Here is a 27,386-nt window from a genome sequence, read left to right as displayed (position 1 = left end):
ATAAATCTTGTCATTTTTCTCACATAGGCTTGCACAAAATGGTCCTAAATTTACTATCTCCAGCCAATTAAACAAAACATTCACCGTGTAAATTAAAGTTTGCACACCAAATCTTTCCCGTGTCATTGTTATTGCCGTCAATATTCATGGCCACCTTTTTTTTGTTGCTCATCTCTCCATTCTCAATTTCTTCCCCTTTTTTTTTCCAGATTGTAAGTTCCTTTTTCTCATCTGCTCTACTCACTTAAGGGGCATTGATTCTTTGAGGTTCGTGCCTATGAGAGTCAAATTCTATGAGGATCGGTACTTTCCGACCCATGATGTCTTGCCCATTGAGGCCCATTCTCGCCCATCGAGGCTTTTGGTCCATTGTGACCCATTTCCAAAAGGTTCAATATTCAAAACCGGCCTAAAGACTCCCATTCCGGCTTGAGTCCAATCCAGTTCACCGAGGCTCTTCACTGCTCATCTTTCATACAACACGTTCTTCAACAACAGGCGGCAATTGATCTTCAACAATATCAACAACATGCGCACATCAATTGTAGCAGTGTGCATCAAAATTTGCAAATCTTTATATTTCTTTTTGGGGATATACATTGTAATCACCCATTAATTATTCCTACCTGTCCAAATAGAAAATGGCAGTGTCCTCCCATCCACATAACTATTAGGAAAAAACAAAGAAAAGTGTTCCCTATCAACAAAACAACTGAACATCCCACCTTCTTATACATAACTCTTCATTTTATCCCCCATAAGTTTCTTCTCTTTGTTACACTCTACCCCTATGGATTATAAACTCACTTTACGTTTGCTAATCACTTGATAAAGAGATAAATTCCAGAGCTTCCATTCTCTCTTTTAGGGTTTCATGCCTATCAAAGGCCCTACAGCCTATGAATTCAGAAAAGAAAAAAGAGGAGAATTTTTATGACTCTTAACTAAGTTCCAGAGTAAAAGAGCCTGGAAACCCCTAGGGCTATGTTTGGATATTCTTTAGGGAAGTAAAGTCTATGGAGGGGGGCAGGATTTTGGCTGCCATGTAAACCCCCGGTAAAGACATGTGCTTTATTTTGTTTGAATGCAAGTTAACCAAGAGAGAGAGAGAGAGAGAGAGAGAGAGAGAGAGAGAGAGAGAGAGAGAGAGAGAGAGAGAGGATTACCTAGAAATCTTTTTTTTTTTGGGATTTTCATATGCAATTGCTCGTAATGCCACGTCACCAGACATGCAATTAGTACACATATTTCTTGTGTTGTAATCTCTAAGGATTTGGGTGTTACTTTGGTAAACAAACATCATAAAGTTCAAGAAAAGTGCATTTTTTGCTTAGGGATTGCTTGAGGATCCCTTGCATGTGGAAACTCCCAACTTAGGTCAACAACTTACATGTATTCTTAGGGATATAATTACATAATTTGTTTATTTATTAGTCTGTACAAAAAAAATGAAATCCACACAACATAACAATTAACATACATGTACATAACAAAAAAGGGATTGATATTGACAGCAATAAATATAAGCATTTTTCAACATATCAGTGTGTCTTTTATTTTTATTTTTATTTTTTACAAGTTGGACAGACCGATTTGGGTGTCATATGCTTAATTTTAAGGGTGTATATACCATCCCACATATATATTAATCACAATTGCTCTTGGATAGGGGTGTAAACGAGCCGAGCAGAGCCGAGCTTGGCCAGGCTCGGCTCTGCTCGTTAAGCTCAAAAGCTCGACCGGGCTCGAACCAGGCTCGGCTCGGTCAGGCTCGACCAGGCTCGCCAGCGGCTCACGAGCCTTACCGAGCTTGGGTTATATTAAGTTCACATCCCTCATCTTCCGTGGACAGCCCAATCTAGTGTAATTTGACTACTTTTTTTACACTATGGGGGGTGGTCCAAGTAACAAATGGGGTTCCAAAAATGAAGTGACATATTTTGCCTCCCCCTTTCACTCCCTAGACAACCCTTTTAGTGTACATATTAATATATAATATATATATATATATATATATATATATATTTATATTTAAATATATTAAATTCTTAACGAGCCGAGCCTGGCCTAAATTGGGCTCGGCTCATTAAGCTTAACGAGCCTGCCGGCTCGGCTCGTTAAGGATTCGAGCCGAGCTCGAGCAAGCTTTCGAGCCCGAGCCAAAATCGACACCCTTACTCTTGGATGATTTGGTAAGCAGTGATTTTGACTCCCTAAGTCTCCTCTCTTCAGAAAGTTTTTTAGCAAACCTGTAAAAAAGATTGCAATTTAATTATCAGTGCCGTATAAATCAAAGAAACGATGGCATTTAATTAAGAATAATAGCTCTAGAGGGTTTTGTGTTTTCAGTTTATGAGAGCTTGTCCATTGGTGCCTTCATTTCTCACAGGTTCAAAGTGTCCATTCTGCAAGTTCACAGTTGAAACTGGTTTGTTCAATAGTCCTTCACCAATGGCCACAAGATTCAGTAAGTTTTCTTCTGTGGAGATATCGACTGAAGACACATCTCCAGTCATCATATCGTCCTAGGTTTCCATGCAAGAAAAAGGTAATTAGTACATTGAGTGTAGTTATAATGCTTAGGCTATGTTAAATAAGAGTTTTGGGAAGTGAAACATACGCTCCCTTTTCTTCCTTGGGCCACTCCCTCTAGTGTATTTATGAGTTATGACCATGGTTTTAAATTTCGATTTCGGTACCGGTTTCGGACCCCACCGAAATCAATATTTCGGTCGAAATCTGACGGAATAATAAAAGGAATACTTTATTCGTTATCGAAATCCCTGAAATTTCGGGATAATTATAAAATAAAAAATTGGTTGAAATCCCTAAAATTTGGCACAAAATTTCGGAAATAATGAAATTTCGACCGAAATTTTGAAATTTCGTACGAAATAATGACACGTTTCGGGTATGTGCCATTTCGGTTTCTCTCTCCACTGAAACCCGAAATTTTGGATTTCGGTCGAAATTTAAAACCATGGTTATGAGTTTATGACTACTATTTTCAACCTAAAAAGTGGTGGCCCTGGGAAGAACAGTTGCAAATATGTCATTTCCCAGAAGTAATTGTGAAATGGTATTTCCACTCCTTTTCCCATCCTGCCCACCATCTTTTCTTTTAATTTTTTCAAGAAAATGACTTCATTTAGGTCCTGTTCGTCTTAGATTTTGACAACCGATGGTGAGGGCCCCAATCGATTATTGGCCAGCCAATAATCGGTTGGGGCCCTCACCACAGGTTGGGGCAATCTGAAAGGAACATGGCCTTAGGAAGACACAGAAAGGCTTCATTTGGATTACTAGAATAAGGAATCGATTATGCATCCTTACTAAGATTTAGTTCCAAAAATTATAATAAATTTTTTATTCCTACTGGGGTGAACTCAGAATGCCACTTCCTAGGGAAGGAAATTCCGACATTTTCCCCTTTTAATTCTGCCCCGATATCAATTTCACCTTTTGATTTTCTTTATTTTTTTGAACCAAATGCTGGAATCGGGCAGAATCATAATAAGATGTCGATTCAAACTCTTGATTTTGACAAATCAAACGCATATTATTTAGGTGTAGGCAATCCAAGACACCCCCTATTTGCCACTATTTGAAAAGATTATGGACCATAAAAAAACCCTAAAGATCTAGCAACTAAACCTCATATAGAATTCCAACCCGAATCCCAATACACCAGTATCACCCAAATACAAGAATTGTTTCAATTTTCATATGAAAAATACCCGTATTTTATGCTTGGGGAGGTCGTAGATGCCCCCGCCAAAGGGAGGCCGATTGACATTTATAGGGTAATGGAGACTTAAATACAAGGAACTTTTAAGAAAAGATGATAAAAAGGAGGTAAAAATGCTAGAAAAATATTACGTGCCTAGATGGGTCCCGGCTGAGTGGAATAGATTTGATTAAATTTTATAGTGTTTGAGATTTGCATCCTTAGTTATTGGTTTGGGTAGGATTCTTAGAGATGGGTTAGGGTTTCTAGAGGAGCTAGGGTAGGAGCTTTAGAGGAAGTCGTAAGTGGATTTTCTCTTTATAAATAACATGTAAGCAGTCTTAGTAATTAATGCAGAATTTTATCCGAGAAATTGTGTTTTTGCACAAGAAGGAGGACTGACCCTTCCCTCGAAATGGGTCAAGAGGCTGATCTTCCCTCTAAGAAGATCAATCAAGTTGTGAACCAAATCGGATTCGTAAGATTTGGTATAAAAGCACTCTATCCTACATCATGGCCAGATCTTAGGAGATTTTGGATTTTGTACATGATGGTTTTTGAAAGATCAAAGCACTTATTTTGGAATTGATGGAAGGGCAATTAACAGTTTGTGGAAGACTTGAACAAAATCAGCATAGCGATCTAGGAAATGTGCAAAAATGAAGAAAAGCAAAATCTTGAAAAAGTTGGAGTTCGGGTAGAGAAAGTGCAAGAATTGATGGAGACAAGGATGAGTTAGTTGGTTTTGTTCAACTATTTGATCATTCTGTCATTTTGATGAAGCTCCATGAAATACCGTATTTCTTTCCAATTTGGATCACAATGGATTTTGAAGGCGAGGTTCGAATGACTACGACCACTCTTTTTGAAGAACGTGAAAGGCTAATGTCAACTATGTTTTTCATTAAGATTATGCCAAATAAGATTTGGGAACCCTGTGGAATAAATTATATTCTCCAATAATCCAACCTAGAGGGCTCAAGGCGGGTGGAATTTTACATGCATAGATGGGTCTCGCTTGGGGTGGAATAGATTAGATTAAATTTTATAGTTTCTAAGATTTGATTCCTTAGTTGTTTGGTTTGGGTATGATTCTTAGAGATAAGGATAAGGTTTCTAGATGAGCTAGCGTAGGAGTTTTGGTAAGTGGGTTTCTATTTATAAATAATATGCAAGTAGTTTTTAGAAATCATTGAAGAATTTTATCCAAGAAATTGTGTTTTTGCACAAGGAGGATTGACACTTCCCTCAAAGTGGGTCAGGAGGCTAATCTTCCTTATAAGAAGATCAATCACGTTGCGAACCAAGTCAGGCGCGTAACAAAAAGGAAATGGAAATATCATTTCCCAAGTATATTGCACATTAGAATTTCTATTATAGGAGAAAATTAGCATGTCTTCTTACCTGAAATCGAAGATAATTGTGTTCTGAATGAAGAGCTTGAAAGACCACATATATGTGGATGTCAACCATATCTGCACTTGCTTGAGTATAAATGTCCATTAATGGAGTCGAAGAGCCACTAATCAACCAATCCAGAAGTCCCCACTTTCTTACTAGACTTGCATTGTATTTCTCTTCCATCTTTGGTGAACCAGTTCCTAATGAAAGAACTAAAAATCTTCCATAATCCATTGGTTTAATTGGGAAGAAATATGGATTCCTATCGAAAACTTTCTTCGTCACATCACTAATGGCAACCAAAGCCTGAAAGTACGGTTCGGATTATTCATTAAACAGTTGGTTAATTGTATAGTAAAAATTAAAGGTTGTTAATGCACCTTCTTTAATTTTTGATCTGGTCTAAAAAAATGGAAAAATTATTGCGAGTAGGCCAGAGATAAGATACCGGATTATTAGCAGCTACACCACTATCAATAAGGTTGAATTCCCTCACATTCCCTTGAGAATCTTTCGTTTCAAAGTAATGGGCTGGAAGGTATGTTGGAGCTGCAGATGTGCCAATACAGATATCTGATAGAAGAGCATCCAAGGATGGATTAGACTTTACCTGAACTAGGAAAAATGCACAGTAAGTTTTGTTAGAATAATCTTTGTTTGTTTATCCCCTTGAGTGTTCTATATAAACACTAGTTAGGAGTAATTGTAAGGAAACCAAGATTAGTGAACATCTCATTCCCTTTCATGGTATCAGAGTGGGTTGATCAAACCTTGCCCTGACCACAACATTAGTAACACCGTTGGATGAATAGGGTATTAAATTAGGTTACCTGCTAGATGAGGGGGTTAGATTAGATTAGGATTATCTTTTTCCATTCTTATCTTAATGTTTCTATGTGTATCCCTAATGGATGGCCTTAGCCTTGTTCCATACATCCATATCCCCTTAACCTTAAGCCTTAGGCTTGATAACCCTTAAGTTATGTAACCCTTAACCCTTGTCTCTTATATAGCTCTTAAACCCTCTCCTTTATATGACCTCTCTCTCCCTCTCTTATTAACTTCTTTGTCAAGTTTTCATTGCCAAGCTTTTACTTAAGGTGTAACCCTCTGTAAGTTTTTAGTTTGTTTAGTTTGTAATCATTATAATCTTTCTTAGTTTATTATCTTCTGTAATCTTTTTTAGTTTCCTCTCTTCTGTAATCTTTCTTAGTCTCATCTCTTCTATAATCTTCCTTATATATTGTCTATACAAGTAATCTTCTTTTTCTGTCTTATTCTCTATGACCTAAACCTACCTTCTCCAATCCCTTACCCTTCTTCAGGGTTTATCCTTCAACAACCTACCTTCTTCTACTTCTTAGCCTTCAACCCTACGTCTTACCCTTAAACACCCTAATGAGTGTTTATATAGAACACTCAAAGGGATGATTGTAAGGCAACCAAGATTAGTGAAAATCTCATTCCGTTTTATGTTATCACAGACCAAGACCTTAGCAACAACGTTCTCTGGCGGATGGCCGATCTAGTCGTCCAGTGGTCTCTGCACCCGTCCCTTCAGTCTCCTCTCATTTATTTTCTTCCTCGAAAATAAAGAAAAACTAGATTAATAAAAATCCCTATGATAGATTAAGCAAGCTCCCAATATCTTGGGTAAAATCACTTCATCAAGGGCACTATAGAAAAGAGCCTTCTTACTCAGAGTCAATATGCAAAAGATCTTCTTTCATCTGCGGGTCTCTCTAATGCAAAAAGAGATGAGACGCCTCTTGAGCTCCTCGAAGAGTGCTCACTCTTTCCTAACGAAGTGAATCAATATCACTGATATTCATCATCGAACTGTCTTTTCTCAATTAGATTGATGTTCCGCTTAGGGAGCGCTCCGGTGAGGACTTCTTTTCTTAATCTTTCTTTATTTATCCCTTGTGTGTTTTATATATAGGGTTAATTGTAAGGCTATTGAAAATCTAGTTATATAAACCAACTCATTAGGGCTAATTGTAAGAACATCTCATTTCACTTTCAAGCTTGTATATGCATGATTCCACCTAAATAGCATGTAAATAATAATAATACTAATAATAATAAGAAGAAGAAGAAAAAGAAGAAGAAGAACCTCATAAGTGGAGAAGATGGTGGGCTGGAGTTGCTTGATATCGAATGTTGGAATAACCAAATTCGTCAAAGTCTGGTGCAGCCTTGTTTTCCCTAGTATTTCCTTTACAAGATCATGAGGATACTTGCCATTATATTTGGGTCTACCGATTGCTTTCAATAACTTTCATTTGGCGCAGTTAACATGACAGTCACGAGACCACCATTGCTTGTCCCTGCAATCACATCGAAATAATCTGCAATTCTTGCGTTCTCACCGTCGAGTTCCTGCTCCATAATACAACCTTTGAAATTAAATGGTAAAAAAATATAGGCAAATGATTTCAGCGCTACGATGTTTTGATAAAGATGCGCAAAGCATCTTGACGTTTAGTATTTGAAGTGCTTTCAGAAGAATATTACAGTTCTCAAAACGCTCTTGCCTTTAAATACTAAACGACAAGATGAGTCGCACATCTTTATCAAAACATGGTAGTGCTAAAATCATTTCCCAAATTATATTGTTGAGGTGTAAATGATTACATAATACCAACTCTAACAACTTAAGTTTTTGGAGTAATTAGTTGTTTCACATGGTATAAGAGCAATTGCCTAAGGGCAAGCTCCGGGTTCAAACCCAACAACTTTTTGATATTAATTAAAAATCCACATGTATGGCCAACCGAAAAAAGAGGGGTCAAACGTGAGGGGAAGTGTTAAATTATAAATGATTAAATAACACCAACTCCAAGAGCTTAAGCTGTTGGAGATATAGGTATGGCTATCTTGGGTGGGGTTAAGGTTTTTATGGGATAACCCAAGAATCATAAACCCGACCCTAGCCGAGATAGTTTCTCGGGCTGGGTTAGGTCAGGTTTTTAAGTCATCAAGTCCACAAATTAAAGAAGGAACTACTTTTTTCACATAAAAAACCCGACCACCTCAATGAAAGCAATTATAACAATATACGTGGAAATAATTTGTCATGTTACTCAAGATATAATTAAGAAATTCAAAGTACACCTATAAAAGTCTGTCTGATTTTAGGTTTTGTGTTTTTTTTTCTCTTTAAACGTAAGGTGGCAAACGTGCCATGCCGGGCGGAAATCCTCGAGGCTAGGCACGGCACGGCCCACGGCCTGCAGCCAGCCGTGTCGTGCCGTGCCAGCCCATGTTTTTTTGTTTTGTTTTATTTTGAAAATATATGGTTTGGACGAAAATACCCCCCAAACTAGCCGTTTGAAACAACTTTTGGGGAGTATTTTCGGGGTTTTCAAAAAAAAAAAACATTTTATAACGGGGAACAGGGCCCGCAGCCCGTGCCGTGCCTTGCCGGGCCGCGGGCCGTGCTGGGGTACGGCCCGTTTGCCACCTTGACTTTAAACCTACCTCGACCTAGATAGGGTTGGGTTTTGCACACTCTAAACCGACCCAAATGGGCAGGTTTTCCAACCTAAAAACCCACCCAACCAAAGACCCATGAATTCTGAGCCTGACCAGAGGTATTTTTGGGTCGGGTCAATACGGTTCAGTTAAAATCCGCTCCAAGTTGCAACCTTAATTCCTGGAACACAAGAACCAAGCTTGATAAGCTTATGTACATTGTTGATGATTTTTTTTCAAAATATATCATACCTGAAGTTGTGATTCTAGGAACCCAAGAATGGTTGCTGGGATGATTCCTCTAATTCCTCCCCCATCGATGCTAAGAATAGTGATTAGGTTTCCATACGTAGGGCGTTCTTCTTCCATAGAGGATTAAGAATAGGATACCAAATTAGATGGGGTATTAAACTAATGAAGAGTTTCCATTAATGGGTATGTTTTGGAAGAATGAATACTACTATAGTTGATTCAGTATTTAACAGAAAATATGATCTTCTTGGAATTGATTCGCTGTTTATAGAAAATAAATTCTGGTCAGGATGCCACATTTAATCAAACCAAATGCTACTTAGTCTTTCAATTAAGTGAATATAATTAGAGGTTGCTTGTTTGAGAAATTAGATAAGGATAGAAGTTAGGCCCGTCTATAAGGTTCTGGTAAAGGGAAATTAGAACTGACAATTTAGCAGGAAAGGATGACTGAATCCATTGACAGAGAATGATATATTAGTGGAATTACCATGGCAACGTGGTTTTGCAGTAGCGTTTATATTTAATTGATCTTTCTTTAGTTATCTAATTTTGGTAATAGCTAGAACTCATATCAGAGTCTTTTTTTTTCCGTATATGACAGATTTCAACATCTAGGTAAGAACTTAGGTGACGTACCCATGTACTAAAATAAATCGATGGGTGAATCTACTAGGGTCTGCTTGGCTGGAGTTTAGTTGGTGTTTTGATTGGTTTTGGGGTGCCACCCCATCTGATAGTGGTGTTTGATTGCATGTTTCGATTCAAACTGGTACTAGGAGACTACTTTTCGTGTCTCACCCTTTTCTGCCCATGCCCATGTGGCCCGACTCTTTTCCCTCACCAAAGTAGTTGAAAAAGGTGATTTTTTTTGGGTGCAACTTGGGTCAAGCTCACCCTAAACCTGACGTGTTCTCGGGTTGGGTTGGCATTTCCTTGGGTTAGGTTGTATTAGGGCGAGAAAAGTCAACCTTATTTAATTATTTTGTGTTGGCTTAGGGTTGAGGCTTTGGGCAACTTAAACTAACACGAACCCAACCTCCATCTTGTAATTTTATCGTGATTTTTAAAATCTTAGGATTATGCCTTTTTCTATTTTTTCCGTAGGTGAGCCCGAACCCAAGCCTACTCAATTTGGAAGAAAAAAAAAGGGTTAGGCAGGACAGATATGGTTGAGGGATTTAGAGGCAATTTGGGTTAGGTTTGATCCTCGACCCAAGGCTCGGTTTGGGTCGGGTTAGGGTTGAGAAAATGCTATCTTGGGTTGGGTTGGCCTCAACCTGACCCGATTCGTACCCTTAATAACTGACCCTATTTGTACCGGGTGCGTTTGGATTAAAGGAATCAGAATTAAAGAATCAGTGTTTGATTCTATCCCCACGATTCTTGCGTTTGGGTGATTTTACTCGGTGCAAAGGCAATGCCCAACCGGAATTTTAGGTGGAATCTTGGGTGGATTTTGATACCACCCTAGGTAGGTGGTATTCTGCTTCCCAACACAAAAAGAACTCGATTTTGTTGACAAAATTAGGGAGAAAAAATTTCCATGATTTAAGGGAGAAAATATCTCTCTCTCTCTCTCCATGATTTAAGGGAAAATCTCTATCAGTCTCTCTCTATAGCAAATGCTTCGTCTCATATGTGAGACCCTAAACCTGTTATTTTTTCTGAAAATGCTTCGTTAATGGGTAACCAAACACAAGAATTGGAATCCACATTCCCTTTACCATGGGAAATGGAATAGGAATGGAATTTGATTTCCATACCTATTGGCTTTCTGTTAATTCATTATGTTCTCAGTGCTTTTGTCTTCTTCTTCCTTTCTGTGTTTTTATGATATTTGGTGGGCAATCGGAGTGTTCTTGTGGTACCCTTTTTCACAACCCAACCCGAGTTCAACCCTACCCAACCCAACCCGAGTTTTTTTAGCTTATTTAAAACAAAAATGTCGGGTTTCACTCGGGTCGGGTTGCCCAAGCCCTCAACACGAACCCGACCCGAACTCAACCCAACCCGACCTGACCGTTTTCCGGGTCGAATCCAACCCAAGGTGCACCCCTATAATCCGTGCCTTATCTTGCCGCATGGAAAATGTTTCCTAACTTGACCTATATTTCTGTTTTCATAGAAATCAGGTACAAAATATCGTAATTGGATGAAAATCAACACCAATTAAACCATATTACAACATCATCATTGTATTCCAAAGACTCAGTCCCTCTCTTCTTTAAATATTCTTGAATTCGTCTTTTAGATTTGGTGGACCGCATGTATCAAACCCACGTACAAACTATTTAGGCATGGTCAACTCTACTGGAACATAGCAAATAATACATTTTTTTGTTAACAACTCTACTGGCTGGCTTATCTCCAAAAAATTTATCAAGTATAGTTTACACCTTTGGTATGTGGTGATCTCATATCTCGAAGTTTCTTTTCATCGGATAGTTGTTTAGCAAACCTGTAAACAATTTTGAAATTCAATGATCAGTGAAGAAATTGAAAAAATTATAGTAATAGCAGAAAGGCGCATGAGGAGTTTAGTTTCACCTTAGAAAGGCGCGTGAAGAAAGCATCAAATCATGTTCTAGTAGTTAGGTGGTCTTTAAATATATTGAATTGTGACATGCTGGATTTGTCATTTTTTGGTAGCCTTTAGCTAAGTCATAGTTAAGATTGGAAGCCCTTATATTTTGCTTTATCACCCTTTCTATTCTGAAAAGAAAAAAAAAAAAACATAATAATCAAGCATTGATACAACTTGTTTAGAAGAAAAATGATATTTCTGATCAGTTGTTTATCTTTTTCTGAATTTTCATGCAGTTTTTTAAAGAAAAAGATGGACAAAGGGTCTGGTACTCTCAATTGAATCTTTTGCAGTCCCTTGTTTAAGCAAAAATTACTGTGACAAAGATGTGTGCCTACCATTAATTCATGGGGTGTCAATGGAGAATTCAATTCAGCGTATAAATATTCCACACATAGCCAGCAAATACAGATTACGACACACCATGACAAGGTCATGAATTCCACACATAGCCAGCAAATACACCTATTTTGGATGAAACTCGCTAAAGCTCATGAATTTTTATACCATGGAAAAGTGGAAAGAAGATAACAATTTTATTAAATAATTGTACACTTCTGTGGTGAGGATTGCCCCAGTTTAAAATGATTACCTAGAAACTCATGTTTTGACTAAGCAATTAACCAAATTGTTAGTACTTTGAGAAAAAGAGCAAAAACCAACCAAACACGTATCTTTTATTTCATCCATAAGATTAGTGAATCTCTTTCGTCATCTTTTGCTTTTGTTCACCCCAATCTTAGCAACCCAAAAGTTGTCGGACAACTCAAAAGCCTAAATGTTAATTTTCATTCAATAATTCAAGGAAGTCTCATTACTTGATAAGATCAATTTATAAGAAAAGAGACCCTAAAAGCCAACTTGACATAAGCAACTAATCTCATACGTCCATCTAAAATAACTTAAATAGAAGCTAAAGACTTTGACTAAAATAACCATAAAATAGAAATCTCATAATAGACATGCAGTGTCCCTAAATCAGTCATAAACTCCTTATGTCGCACCCAAATCACGTGATCTTGGGCTCATTAGATAGGTAATCGAAAAGCCTTTCTAATGATATAAAAATCAAATCAAGTAGACATGATTTGATGCTTAAAACATAAGCTACAAATACGATGACGAAAATAAAATTAAGTTGAAGAATAAGAGACTTATTCCGTTTTTGTCCGCATCAAGGACCCACTTTGTTCACCCCAATCTCCACCACACATCTGATTCGAATATGGGCCCCACCATGGATGGACCAGGACCAAAAAAACTACACCAGATACACAATTAAAGTTGGCCCATTGATCGTACTTTCAGCACCATCCGATCATCCCTAAGCCCAATCTACAGTGGGATCCACCTTACCATGTGCACTTATGCCGTAGCTTTTGTTTCTAGAGTGAAGCCCTGTTTGGTTCTGGAAAAGTTTGGAAAGGAAAATTATTTCTAAAAGTTCCAGCTCTTTTTTGTACACTAAAAAGATAACATGAACCAGCCCAATTCATTTTTCGCTGTTTGGATTGCATGAATTTTTTGGGAAGTTGGGAATAGATTTCAGTTGCATGTTAATTAACAAAGAATTTTTTTCATGTACTACAGAACTTCTAGCAGAGGCTACAACTGAAATTGCATGATGCTTATGTCTAGTCTATAGCATATTTTAACTAGTTGACATGCTTAAATCGTGCTGTATTTTGTTTGTTTTAGTTACTTTAAAAAAAAATAAAAAAATCTTACCTTCCATTTTTGGGCTATGATGCTGAGACCCATTGGATGTCATGAAATGCACATCGATCAGAATCTGTTCTTAGTAATTCTCCTCCTCATCTCTTGATCTTGTCTTCCCTTGTTTTGGTCTCTTTCCTTGTTCTCGTTATCTACTTATGCTTCCCTTTCTTGTCTGTATTTGGCATTTGGCAGTGAACTGGGAGCTAGAAGAAGCTTCAGCCATGCTTCTGACTTGCGAGGATTCCCTACGAAAAACCCACTACGATGTCCTTTCTGTGAAAGAAGATGCAAGCCACGATGAAATTCGAGCAAGCTACACGGTTGCTATTCTTGATTCCCATCCAGATAAATTTCAAGGGAAATTCGATGCTTTCGAACCATGCCACGAACTACAAGAAAGATTTCTGATGGTCCAAATGGCTTGGGAAATCCTTGGTGATATAAATTCTCTTGCAGTTTATGACATGGAGTTAAAGGCTTCAAGACAAGATTCAGAAATTGCAGATGATGTCAAATTCCAGGAGATGACAGTGGAAGATTGTGGAGAAATTTTAGAGCTCTGTTATCAATGCAGATGCGGGGATTATTTTTCTGTCAATTCGACAGAGCTGGGGGAGATGGGATTTTCTTTGGAAGGGCATGGAAGAAGGGAATTACGGACAATCAATGCAGCCCCGACATCTGTTGTTCTTCCTTGTGGCTCTTGTTCTCTGAAAATTCGTTTGATTCTCTACACAGATTCTTGACTATTTCAGTTTTCTGGTTAAGAATTTTTTGGTGTGGACTGATATCTGCACTGCCATATTTTAGTAATGGCACCACTAATAGTTTGATATGTGATTGCAAATCACAGTTTGAAATGTTCCTGATCGGATTCAGGAACATTCACAGTTTGTTTCCTATCAGGGTCCAGCCCATGAACAGATTGTTTCAAAATAATATTAGCTCCAAAGAATAAAAACCAACAAATGACACCCATGTTCATAGTAGAACCTACTTAACAGAACCCAAATTCATCAATTCACCATACACTCAGCTGATGTAAGCTCAAAAAGGAATTTCATTAATCATCAATCATACAAATGAACATATAACAAGTAAACAATAACAACGTACTAATCACTCTGAATACACAGAGACTTACGAAGCGACTGAAATCAAAATAATTGAAGTAAATCACCCCACACAAATGAAATCTTTAAGTAGAATAATTTGCAAGGCCCCATTCCCTGTAAAGAAAGCTAGTTCCATGCAAATGTTGGAGGCACATAAAGAGATTGCCACCATGTAGAATTTAGGTTGAAGGGGGTGGTGCAAGGAAAGGGATGGGTGGAATTTTCAGTGTAGGAATGGAAGGGATTGTAGTTGGAATGGATGGCATTGGAGGGATTGTTGTGGGAATGGAGGGGATTGTGGGCAGTGGGTTAGAAGGCAATGGTGGCAAGGTGAGCTGAGGGAGTGTAGGAATGGTAGGCATTGTGGGGATTGTAGGCAGTGGGGGCAATTGGGTAGTAGGCATTGGTGGCAAAGTAGGCTGAGGAAGTGTTGGCACCGTCGGTAGTGGTGGCAACTGAGTCGAAGGCAACGGTGGCAATGTGGGTATCGGCAGAGTCGGAATTGTCGGAACAGTGGGTGTAGTCTGTAGCAGATGGCGAGCCGCAAGGCTTAAATCTATGCTTGAAAATGCCGCCGCAAGGAGCAAAGTGAAGAGGAAGCAAGGAGAGTTAGAAGCCATGGTTAGCTTAGTAGCAGCAAGTACACTTCTAAGAAAATCTGAACAAATGGAGAACGGTGTGGAGGAGCAAGCCTAGTGTTGAATACTTATAGGAGAGAGTTTGAAGAGATTATACAGTGCTTGGGTTCATGTGTGGTTGGGGAGATGAAGAAGGTTGGAGTTTTTCTTTCTTGTTAGTTTACCTTCCCATCCATCTTAAACTATAAATGTTAAAGAAAGCTGTTGTTTACTAAATTCGTTGAAAAACTAATCCAAATACACACACGCAACCTTTTGATTTTGTAGCTCAAAGTCTTAAAACATAGATTACATTTAAAGTCTACAAAGGGACACGCATCATCTTAACTCTTTTCAGCCATGTAGGCCCCAATACATCAAGTGGTTGCATTTGTGATTATTTGAGCCATTTCACATAGTTTATCCACATCAGGACCCATTCCTACTTACGCCGCGTCTTTGGCTGCGTATGCTTTGTTCATCAATTGGGTCCCGGCCGTGTTAAGCTGGATCCTCGTTCAGAACGGTGTGTTTTTCTGGGTTACGCTCTCACCAAGAAAGGATACCGTTGCTACAGTCCACGTCTGCGCCGATGGTATGTATCAGCTGACGTCACATTTTTCGAATTAGAACCCTTCTTTGGCTTTTCCTCTGGTCCTTCCAATGCCAGATCAGAACCTGAGGTGACTATTTCTCTTTCTGAGCTTTCTCCCATTCCTCCTACTCCTATTGCACATCCTCCTGCTTGCCCTCCTGGACAGGTCGACTCGTGTGCTCCCAGGGTGGCTCGTCCCCCTACTACAGTCCACTATAAACGTCGTCCACAGCAGGCATGTCCCTCGCACACCGAGAAATCGTCCTCACGGGCAGAGATCTTATTACCCCCTCATCAGGTATCTGACTCTCCTATTGCTTCTCGTAATCGTTCCCATTCTACTGCTCACTCGAATCTCACTAACATATAAGTGTAAGAGGGCTGCTAGCAAAACAGGATTTCGTTTGGAAGATGAAGGCGAAATCCCACGTTGTGACACATGCACAAAAGACAAGGAAGTGAGCTCGTATCCCCACAAAATGAAAAAAAAAGCTGTGGAATTGACCAAATCGTCGCCCAATTCCATGTTCGACTTTATTTTCCAAACGAAGTCCCATCTTGGTAGTGTTTTCCTAAGCGTAATTAGAAAGGTTACACATAAGGATGGTTCAGTTTTAGAAAGTCTATTTAGGAGAAAGTTTTATTATATTCCATTATTGTTAGCAAGTCTCTTTCATAGGGAGTATCTTTCATGACTAGTTGTTGTGTCAAATTAGGACTTGTTTTTTTATTGTTTTTTTTTACCTTTATTGTTTATTATTTCTCTTTTGGTTTTTTCTTACTTTGCAAGCAAAGCCGAATCAGCCACCTATACTCTGGGCTGCAAAAAAATAGCAATTTTTTACTTTCCCTATTTCTCGTCAGCACTTCCTTTTTTGGTTGCTCATCCCGTCTCTCGATTTTCATAATGGCACATCCTTCCATCTTTACCCAAATGTTTTCTTTTTAGCTCTCTCTTCCTTTATCATAAGTGGAGTGCCTATCCCCAAAATTCATATTAGCACCCCATGGATTTCAAAATCTCCCTCTTGAATCCATAAATCTTGTCATTTTTCTCACATAGGCTTGCGCAAAATGGTCCTAAATTTACTATCTCCAGCCAATTAAAGAAAACATTCACCGTCTAAATTAAAGTTTGCACACCAAATCTTTCCCGTGTCATTGTTATTGCCGTCAATATTCATGGCCACCTTTTTTTTGTTGCTCATCTCTCCATTCTCAATTTCTTCCCCTTTTTTTTTTCCAGATTGTAAGTTCCTTTTTCTCATCTGCTCTACTCACTTAAGGGGCCTCGATTCTTTGAGGTTCGTGCTTATGAGAACCAAATTCCATGAGGATCGGTACTTTCCGACCCATGATGTCTTGCCCATTGAGGCCCATTCTCGCCCATCGAGGCTTTTGGTCCATTGTGACCCATTTCCAAAAGGTTCAATATTCAAAACTGGCCTAAAGACTCTCCCATTCCGGCTTGAGTCCAATCCAGTTCACAGAGGCTCTTCACTGCTCATCTTTCATGCAACACGTTCTTCAACAACAGGCGGCAATTGATCTTCAGCAATATCAACAACATGCGCACATCAATTGTAGCAGTGTGCATCAAAATTTGCAAATCTTTATATTTCTTTTCGGGGATATACATTGTAATCACCCATTAATTATTCCTACCTGTCCAAATAGAAAATGGCAGTGTCCTCTCATCCACATAACTATTAGGAAAAAACAAAGAAAAGTGTTCCCTATCAACAAAACAACTGAACATCCCACCTTCTTATACATAACTCTTCATTTTATCCCCCATAAGTTTCTTCTCTTTGTTACACTCTACCCCTATGGATTATAAACTCAGTTTACGTTTGCTAATCACCTAATAAAGAGATAAATTCTAGAGCTTCCATTCTCTCTTTTAGGGTTTCATGCCTATCAAAGGCCCTACAACCTATGAATTCAGAAAAGAAAAAAGAGGAGAATTTTTATGACTCTTGACTAAGTTCCAGAGTAAAAGAGACTGGAAACCCCTAGGGCTATGTTTGGATATTCTTTAGGGAAGTAAAGTCTATGGAGGGGGGGCAGGATTTTGGTTGCCATGTAAAACCCGGTAAAGACATGTGCTTTATTTTGTTTGAATGCAAGTTAACCAAGAGAGAGAGAGAGAGAGAGAGAGAGAGACAGGATTACCTAGAAATCTCTTATTTTTTGGGATATTTCATATGCAATTGCTAGTAATGCCGCGTCACCAGACATGCAATTATTACACATATTTCTAGTGTTGTAATCTCTAAGGATTTGGGTGTTACTTTGGCAAACAAACATCATAAAGTTCAAGAAAAGTGCATTTTTTGCTTAGGGATTGCTTGAGGATCCCTTGCATGTGGAAACTCCCAACTTAACTCAACAACTTACATGTATTCTTAGGGATATAAGTACATAATTTGTTTATTTATTAGTCTGTACAAATAAATGAAATCCACACAACATAACAATTAACATACATGTACATAGCAAAAAAGGGATTGATATTGACAGCAATAAATTTAAGCATTTTTCAACATAGCAGTGTGTCTTTTATTTTTATTTTTTACAAGTTGGACAGACCGATTTGGGTGTCATATGCTTAATTTTAAGGGTGTATATAGCATCCCTCATATATATTAATCACAATTGCTCTTGGCTGATTTGGTAAGCAGTGATTTTGACTCCCTAAGTCTCCTCTCTTCAGAAAGTTTTTTAGCAAACCTGTAAAAAAGATTGCAATTTAATTATCAGTGCCCTATAAATCAAAGAAACGATGGCATTTAATTAAGAAGAATAGCTCTAGAGGGTTTTGTGTTTTCACTTTATGAGAGCTTGTCCATTGGTGCCTTCAATTCTCACAGGTTCAAAGTGTCCATTCTGCAAGTTCACAGTTGAAACTGGTTTGTTCAATAGCCCTTCACCAATGGCCACAAGATTCAGTAAGTTTTCTTCTGTGGAGATATCGACTGAAGACACATCTCCAGTCAACATATCGTCCTAGGTTTCCATGCAAGAAAAAGGTAATTAGCACATTGAGTGTAGTTATAATGCTTAGGCTATGTTAAATAAGAGTTTTGGGAAGTGAAACATAAGCTCCCTTTTCTTCCTTGGGCCACTCCCTCTAGTGTATTTATGAGTTATGACCATGGTTTTAAATTTCGGTTTCGGTACCGGTTTCGGACCCCACAGAAATCAATATTTCGGTCGAAATTTCGCTCGAAATCTGACGGAATAATAAAAGGAATACTTTATTCTTTATCGAAATCCCTGAAATTTCAGATAATCATAAAATAAAAAAATTGGTTGAAATCCCTAAAATTTAGCACAAAATTTCGGAAATAACGAAATTTCGACTGAAATTTTGAAATTTCGTACGAAATAATAACACGTTTCGGGTATGTGCCATTTCGGTTTCTGTCTCCACTGAAACCCGAAATTTCGGATTTCGATCGAAATTTAAAACCATGGTTATGAGTTTATGACTACTATTTTTAACCTAAAAAGTGGTGGCCCTGGGAAGAAAAGTTGCAAATATGTCATTTCCCAGAATTAATTGTGAAATGGTATTTCCACTCCTTTTCCCATCCTGCCCACCATCTTTTCTTTTAATTTTTTTCAAGAAAATGACTTCATTTAGGCCCTGTTCGTCTTAGATTTTGACAACCGATGGTGAGGGCCCCAATCAATTATTGGCCAGCCAATAATCGGTTGGGGCCCTCACCATGGGTTGGGGCAATCTGAAAGGAACAGGGCCTTAGGAAGACACAGAAAGGCTTCATTTGGATTACTAGAATAAGGAATCGATTATGCATCCTTACTAAGATTTAGTTCCAAAAATTCCAATAAAATTTTTATTCCTACTTCAGAATGCCACTTCCTAGGGAAGGAAATTCCGACATTTTCCCCTTTTAATTCTGCCCCGATATCAATTTCACCTTTTGATTTTCTTTATTTTTTTGAACCAAATGCTGGAATCGGGCAAAATCATAATAAGATGTCGATTCAAACTCTTGATTTTGACAAATCAAATGGCATATTTTTTTAGGTGTAGGCAATCCAAGACACCCTCTATTTGCCACTATTTGAAAAGATTATGGACCATAAAAAACCCTAAAGATCTAGCAACTAGACCTCATATAGAATTCCAACCCGAATCCCAATACACCAGTATCACCCAAATACAAGAATTGTTTCAATTTTCATATGAAAAATACCCCTATTTTATGCTTGGGGAGGTCGTAGATGCCCCCGCCAAAGGGAGGCCGATTGTTAATGGAGACTTAAATACAAGGAACTTTTAAGAAAAGATGATAAAAAGGAGGTAAAAATGCTAGAAAAATATTACGTGCCTAGATGGGTCCCAGCTGGGGTGGAATAGATTTGATTAAATTTTGTAGTATTTGAGATTTGCATCCGTAGTTATTTGGTTTGGGTAGGATTCTTAGAGATAAGGGTTAGCGTTTCTAGAGGAGCTAGGGTAGGAGCTTTAGAGGAAGTCGTAAGTGGATTTTCTCTTTATAAATAACATGTAAGCAGTCTTAGTAATTAATGAAGAATTTTATCCGAGAAATTGTGTTTTTGCACAAGAAGGAGGACTGACCCCTTCCCTCGAAATGGGTCAAGAGGCTGATCTTCCCTCTAAGAAGATCAATCAAGTTGCGAACCAAATCGGATTCGTAAGATTTGGTATAAAAGCAATCTATCCTACATCATGGCCAGATCTTGGGAGATTTTGGATTTTGTACATGATGGTTTTTGAAAGATCAAAGGACTTATTTTGGAATTGATGGAAGGGCAATTAACAGTTTGTGGAAGACTTGAACAAAATCAGCATAGCAATCTAGGAAATGTGCAAAAATGAAGAAAAGCAAAATCTTGAAAAAGTTGAAGTTCGGGTAGAGAAAGTGCAAGAATTGATGGAGACAAGGATGGGTTAGTTGGTTTTGTTCAACTATTCGATCATTCTGTCATTTTGATGAAGCTCCATGAAATACTGCATTTCTTTCCAATTTGGATCACAATGGATTTTGAAGGCAGGGTTCGAATGACTACGACCACTCTTTTTGAAGAATGTGAAAGGCTAATGTCAACTATGTTTTTCATCAAGATTATGCCAAATAAGATTTGGGAACCCTGTGGAATAAATTATATTCTCCAATAATCCAACCTCGAGGGCAAGGTTGATCTCAAGGCGGGAGGAATTTTACATGCATAGATGGGTCTCGCTTGGGGTGGAATAGATTAGATTAAATTTTATAGTTTCTAAGATTTGATTCCTTAGTTGTTTGGCTTGGGTATGATTCTTAGAGATAAGGATAAGGTTTCTAGATGAGCTAGTGCAGGAGTTTTAGAAGAAGTGGTAAGTGGGTTTCTATTTATAAATAATATGCAAGTAGTCTTTAGAAATCATTGAAGAATTTTATCCAAGAAATTGTGTTTTTGCACAAGGAGGATTGACACTTCCCTCGAAGTGGGTCAGGAGGCTAATCTTCCTTCTAAGAAGATCAATCACGTTGCGAACCAAGTCAGGCGCGTAACAAAAAGGAAATGGAAATATCATTTCCCAAGTATATTGCACATTAGAATTTCTATTATAGGAGAAAATTAGCATGTCTTCTTACCTGAATTCGAAGATAATTGTGTTCTGAATGAAGCGCTTGAAAGACCACATATATGTGGATGTCAACAATATCTGCACTTGCTTGAGTATAAATGTTCATTAACGGAGTCGAAGAGCCACTAATCAACCAATCCAGAAGTCCCCACTTTCTTGCTAGACTTGCATTGTATTTCTCTTCCATCTTTGGTGAATCAGTTCCTAATGAAAGAACTAAAAATCTTCCATAATCCATTGGTTTAATTGGGGAGAAATATTGATTCCTATCGAAAACTTTCTTTGTCACATCACTAATGGCAACCAAAGCCTGAAAGTACGGTTCGGATTATTCATTAAGTTTTTGGTTAATTGTATAGTAAAAATTAAAGGTTGTTAATGCACCTTCTTTAATTTTTGATCTGGTCTAAAAAAATGGAAAAATTATTGCGAGTAGGCCAGAGATTAGATACCGGATTATTAGCAGCTACGCCACCATCAATAAGGTTGAATTCCCTCACATTCCCTTGAGAATCTTTCGTTTGAAAGTAATGGGCTGGAAGGTAAGTTGGAGCTGCAGATGTGCCAATACAGATATCTGATAGAAGAGCATCCAAGGATGGATTAGACTTTACCTGCACTAGGAAAAATGCACAGTAAGTTTTGTTAGAATAATCTTTGTTTGTTTATCCCCTTGAGTGTTCTATATAAACACTAGTTAGGAATAATTGTAAGGAAACCAAGATTAGTGAACATCTCATTCCCTTTCATGGTATCAGAGTGGGTTGATCAAACCTTGCCCTGACCACAACATTAGTAACACCGTTGGATGAATAGGGTATTAAATTAGGTTACCTGCTAGATTAGGGGGTTAGATTAGATTAGGATTATCTTTTTCCATTCTTATCTTAATGTTTCTATGTGTATCCCTAATGGGTGGCCTTAGCCTTGTTCCATACATCCATATCCCCTTAACCTTAAGCCTTAGGCTTGATAACCCTTAAGTTATGTAACCCTTAATCCTTGTCTCTTATATAGCTCTTAAACCCTCTCCTTTATATAACCTCTCTCTCCCTCTCTTATTTAACTTCTTTGTCAAGTTTTCATTGCCAAGCTTTTACTTAAGGTGTAACCCTCTGTAAGTTTTTAGTTTGTTTAGTTTGTAATCATTATAATCTTTCTTAGTTTATTATCTTCTGTAATCTTTTTTAGTTTCCTCTCTTCTGTAATCTTTCTTAGTCTCATCTCTTCTATAATCTTCCTTATATATTGTCTATACAAGTAATCTTCTTTTTCCTTCTCATTCTCTATGTCCTAAACCTACCTTCTCCAATCCCTTACCCTTCTTCAGGGTTTATCCTTCAACAACCTACCTTCTTCTACTTCTTAGCCTTCAACCCTATGTCTTACCCTTAAACACCCTAATGAGTGTTTATATAGAACACTCAAAGGGATGATTGTAAGGCAACCAAGATTAGTGAAAATCTCATTCCATTTTATGTTATCACAGACCAAGACCTTAGCAACAACGTTCTCTGGCGGATGGCCGATCTAGTCGTCCACTGGTCTCTGCACCCGTCCCTTCACTCTCCTCTCATTTATTTTCTTCGTAGAAAATAAAGAAAAACTAGATTAATAAAAATCCCTATGATAGATTAAGCAAGCTCCCAATATCCTGGGTAAAATCACTTCATCAAGGGCACTATAGAAAAGAGCCTTCTTACTCAGAGTCAATATGCAAAAGATCTTCTTTCATCTGCGGGTCTCTCTAATGCAAATAGAGATGAGACACCTCTTGAGCTCCTCAAAGAGTGCTCACTCTTTCCTAACGAAGTGAAATCAATATCACTGATATTCATCATCGAACTGTCTTTTCTCGATTAGATTGATGTTCCGCTTAGGGAGCGCTCCGGTGAGGACTTCTTTTTTTAATCTTTCTATATTTATCCCTTGTGTGTTTTATATATAGGGTTAATTGTAAGGCTATTAAAAATCTAGTTATATAAACCAACTCATTAGGGCTAATTGTAAGAACATCTCATTTCACTTTCAAGCTTGTATGTCCATGATTCCACCTAAATAGCATGTAAATAATAATAATACTAATAATAATAAGAAGAAGAACCTCATAAGTGGAGAAGATGGTGGGCTGGAGATGCTTGATATCGAATGTTGGAATAACCACATTCGTCAAAGTCTGGTGCAGCCTTGTTTTCCCTAGTATTTCCTTTACAAGATCATGAAGATACTTGCCATTATATTTGGGTCTACCGATTGCTTTCAATAACTTTCGTGCTAACGCAAATGGACCACGGTGATTTTTAAAACAAAAGCAAAGAAAAAATGTGAGTAAATTAGTAAAGTAATCAGCGGTTAATCATCATTATAGTTATCTTTGTTGTTGTTATTACCTTGATTGTGGGAAGATTTTGGATACATGATCGAGGTAGAAATCCTTGATATCTTTGGCGGCAAATAGAGGACGATTTTTTTCATTTGGCGCAGTTAACACGACAGTCACGAGACCACCATTGCTTGTCCCTGCAATCACATCGAAATAATCTGCAATTCTTGCGTTCTCACCGTCGAGTTCCTGCTCCATAACACAACCTTTGAAATTAAATGGTAAAATAATATAGGCAAATGATTTCAGCGCTACGATGTTTTGATAAAGATGCGCAAAGCATCTTGACGTTTAGTATTTGAAGTGCTTTCAGAAGAATATTACAGTTCTCAAAACGCTCTTGCCTTTAAATACTAAACGACAAGATGCGTCGCGCATCTTTATCAAAACATGGTAGTGCTAAAATCATTTCCCAAAATATATTGTTGAAGTGTAAATGATTACATAATACCAACTCTAACAACTTAAGTTTTTGGAGTAATTAGTTGTTTCACATGGTATAAGAGCAATTGCCTAAGGGCAAGCTCCGGGTTCAAAACCCAACAACTTTTTGATATTAATTAAAAATCCACATGTATGGCCAACCGAAAAAAGAGGGGCCAAACGTGAGGGGAAGTGCTAAATTATAAATGATTAAATAACACCAACTCCGAGAGCTTAAGCTGTTGGAGATATAGGTATGGGTATCTTGGGTGGGGTTAAGGTTTTTATGGGATAACCCAAGAATCATAAACCTGACCCTAGCTGAGATAGTTTCTCGGGCTGGGTTAGGTCAGGTTTTTAAGTCATCACGTCCACAAATTAAAGAAGGAACTACTTTTTTCACATCACAAACCCGACCACCTCAATGAAAGCAATTATAACAATATACGTGGAAATAATTTGTCATGTTACTCGAGATATAATTAAGAAATTCAAAGTACACCGATAAAAGTCTGTCTGATTTTAGGTTTTGTGTTTTTTTTTTCTCTTTAAACGCAAGGTGGCAAACGTGCCTTGCCGGGCTAGCACGGCCCGACCAAATGAGGCCCAGATAGGCCCGCGGGCCGGGCACGGCACGGCACGGCACGGAAGGGTTCATGGGCAGTGCCGTGCCGGGCGGAAATCCTTGAGGCTAGGCACGGCACGGCCCGCGGCCAGCCGTGTCGTGCCGTGCCGGCCCATGTTTTATTTTTATTTTTGAAAATATATGTTTTGGACGAAAATAGCCCCCAAACTAGCCGTTTGAAACAACTTTTGGGGGGTATTTTCGGGGTTTTCAAAAAAAAAAAAACATTTTATAAGGGGGAACAAGGCTCGCGGCCCGTGCTGTGCCTAGCCGCCGGGCCGCCCAACCAAGCCCGGCACGGCCCGCAGCTTCGTCGCGTCACTGTAGCTATCCGTGGCGTGCCGTCCCTTGCCCGGCCGCGGGCCGGCACGGCCCGTTTGCCCCCTTGACTTTAAACCTACGTCGACCTAGATAGGGTTGGGTTTTGCACACTTTAAACCGACCCAAATGGGCAGGTTTTCCAACCTGAAAACCCACCCAACCCAAGACCCATGAATTCTGAGCCTGACCCGAGGTATTTTTGGGTCAGGTCAATACGGTTCAGTTAATCCGCTCCAAGTTGCAACCTTAATTCCTGGAACCCAAGAACCAAGCTTGATAAGCTTATGTACATTGTTGATGATTTTTTTTCAAAATATATCATACCTGAAGTTGTGATTCTAGGAACCCAAGAATGGTTGCTGGGATGATTCCTCTAATTCCTCCCCCATCGATGCTAAGAATAGTGATTAGGTTTCCATACGTAGGGCGTTCTTCTTCCATAGAGTATTAAGAATAGGATACCAAATTAGATGGGGTATTAAACTAATGAAGAGTTTCCATTAATGGGTATGTTTTGGAAGAATGAATACTACTATAGTTGATTCAGTATTTAACAGAAAATATGATCTTCTTGGAATTGATACGCTGTTTATAGAAAATAAATTCTGGTCAGGCTGCCACATTTAATCAAACCAAATGCTACTTAGTCTTTCAATTAAGTGAATATAATTAGAGGTTGCTTGTTTGAGAAATTAGATAAGGATAGAAGTTAGGCCCGTCTATAAGGTTCTGGTCAAGGGAAATTACAACTGACAATTTAGCAGGAAAGGATGACTGAATCCATTGACAGAGAATGATATATTAGTGGAATTACCATGGCAACGTGGTTTTGCAGTAGGGTTTATATTTAATTGATCTTTCTTTAGTTATCTAATTTTGGTAATAGCTAGAACTCATATCAGAGTTTTTTTTTTCCGTATATCACAGATTTCAACATCTAGGTAAGAACTTAGGTGAAGTACCCATGTACTAAAATAAATCGATGGGTGAATCTACTAGGGTCTGCTTGGCTGGAGTTTAGTTGGTGTTTTGATTGGTTTTGGGGTGCCAACCCATCTGATAGTGGTGTTTGATTGCATGTTTCGATTCAAACTGGTACTAGGAGACTACTTTTCGTGTCTCACCCTTTTCTGCCCATGCCCATGTGGCCCGACTCTTTTGCCTCACCAAAGTAGTTGAAAAAGGTGATTTTTTTTGGGTGCAACTTGGGTCAAGCTCACCCTAAACCTGACGTGTTCTCGGGTTGGGTTGGCATTTCCTTGGGTTAGGTTGTATTAGGGCGAGAAAAGTCAACCTTATTTAATTAATTTTGTGTTGGCTTAGGGTTGAGGCTTTGGGCAACTTAAACTAACACGAACCCAACCTCCATCTTGTAATTTTATCGTGATTTTTAAAATCTTAGGATTATGCCTTTTTCTATTTTATCCCTAGGTGAGTCCGAACCCAAGCCTACTCAATTTGGAAGAAAGAAAAAGGGTTAGGCAGGACAGATATGGTTGAGGGATTTAGAGGCAATTTGGGTTAGGTTTGATCCTCGACCCAAGGCTTGGTTTGGGTCGGGTTTGGTTGAGAAAATGCTATCTCGGGTTGGGTTGGCCTCAACCTGACCCGATTCAATTCGTACCCTTAGTAACCGACCCTATTTGTACCAGGTGCTTTTGGATTAAAGGAATCGGAATTAAAGAATCAGTGTTTGATTCTATCCCCACGATTCTTGTGTTTGGGTGATTTTACTCGGTGCAAAGGCAATGCCCAACCGGAATTTTATGTGGAATCTTAGGTGAATTTTGATACCACCCTAGGTAGGTGGTATTCTGCTTCCCAACACAAAAAGAACTCGATTTTGTTGACAAAATTAGGGAGAAAAAATCTCCATGATTTAAGGGAGAAAATCTCTCTCTCTCTCTCTCTCTCTCTCTCTCTCTCTCTCTCTCTCTCTCTCCATGATTTAAGGGAAAATCTCTATCTGTCTCTCTCTATAGCAAATGCTTCGTCTCATATGTGAGACCCTAAACCTGTTATTTTTTCTGAAAATGCTTCGTTAATGGGTAACCAAACACAAGAATTGGAATCCACATTCCCTTTACCATGGGAAATGGAATAGCAATGGAATTTGATTTCCATACCTATTGGCTTTCTGTTAATTCATTCTGTTCTCAGTGCTTTTGTCTCCTTCTTCCTTTCTGTGTTTTTATGATATTTGTTGGGCAATCGGAGTGTTCTCGAGGTACCCTTTTTCACAACCCAGCCCGAGTTCAACCCTACCCAACCCAACCCGAGTTTTTTTTAGCTTATTTAAAACAAAAATGATAAAAAAAAAATGGCGGGTTTCACTTGGGTCGGGTTGCCCAAGCCCTCAACCCGAACCCGACCTGACCGTTTTCCGAGTGGAATCCAACCCAAGTTGCACCCCTATAATCCGTGCCTCATCTTGCCGCATCGAAAATGTTTCCTAACTTGACCTATTTTTCTGTTTTCATAGAAATCAGGTACAAAATATTGTAATTGGATGAAAATA

General features: G+C 38.5%; 2 protein-coding genes, 1 long non-coding RNA gene and 1 pseudogene across 3 annotated transcripts; 1 reads left to right on the top strand and 3 right to left on the bottom strand.

The window, feature by feature from the left end:
• Nucleotides 1-472: 472 nt before the first annotated feature.
• On the bottom strand, nt 473-9,026 carry LOC143847903 (patatin-like protein 2; annotated as a pseudogene).
• A 2,189-nt stretch (nt 9,027-11,215) lies between these two features.
• Nucleotides 11,216-14,025, bottom strand: LOC143848524 (uncharacterized). Its single transcript, XR_013235408.1, has 3 exons — nt 13,173-14,025; nt 11,408-11,572; nt 11,216-11,318 (listed from the first exon to the last, which is right to left on the bottom strand). It is a non-coding gene; the product is annotated as an uncharacterized LOC143848524 (long non-coding RNA).
• LOC143848523 (diphthamide biosynthesis protein 4-like) lies at nt 12,881-14,071 on the top strand. Its single transcript, XM_077357476.1, has 2 exons — nt 12,881-13,245; nt 13,356-14,071. Coding segments are annotated over exons 1-2 (555 nt in total). The 5' UTR covers nt 12,881-13,244; the 3' UTR covers nt 13,910-14,071.
• A 4,067-nt stretch (nt 14,072-18,138) lies between these two features.
• Nucleotides 18,139-25,309, bottom strand: LOC143847902 (patatin-like protein 2). The gene is made up of 7 exons (XM_077356689.1): nt 25,193-25,309; nt 23,507-23,688; nt 23,221-23,413; nt 21,569-21,730; nt 21,124-21,426; nt 18,324-18,499; nt 18,139-18,223 (listed from the first exon to the last, which is right to left on the bottom strand). The coding sequence occupies exons 1-7, from the start codon at nt 25,307-25,309 to the stop codon at nt 18,139-18,141; spliced, it is 1,218 nt and encodes a 405-aa protein (XP_077212804.1).
• Nucleotides 25,310-27,386: the final 2,077 nt, after the last annotated feature.

This window comes from Tasmannia lanceolata, unplaced genomic scaffold, assembly GCF_043159265.1.
Source record: "Tasmannia lanceolata isolate RefF3 unplaced genomic scaffold, GAP_Taslan_0.1 ptg000016l, whole genome shotgun sequence".
NCBI classification, from domain to species: Eukaryota; Viridiplantae; Streptophyta; class Magnoliopsida; order Canellales; family Winteraceae; genus Tasmannia; species Tasmannia lanceolata.
Note: the sequence above shows the minus strand (reverse complement) of the source record. Positions and strands in the feature narration are given on the sequence as shown.

Coding starts and splice junctions, on each gene's coding strand:
- LOC143847902 (XM_077356689.1), bottom strand. CDS start 25,309: ATGGAAGAAGAACGCCCTACGTATGGAAACCTAATCACTATTCTTAGC. Junction 18,500..21,123: donor ACAATTATCTTCGAATTCAG/GTAAGAAGACAT, acceptor ATGGAAACCTAG/GACGATATGTTGACTGGAGA. Junction 18,224..18,323: donor AATGGACAAGCTCTCATAAA/GTGAAAACACAA, acceptor TCTTTTTTACAG/GTTTGCTAAAAAACTTTCTG.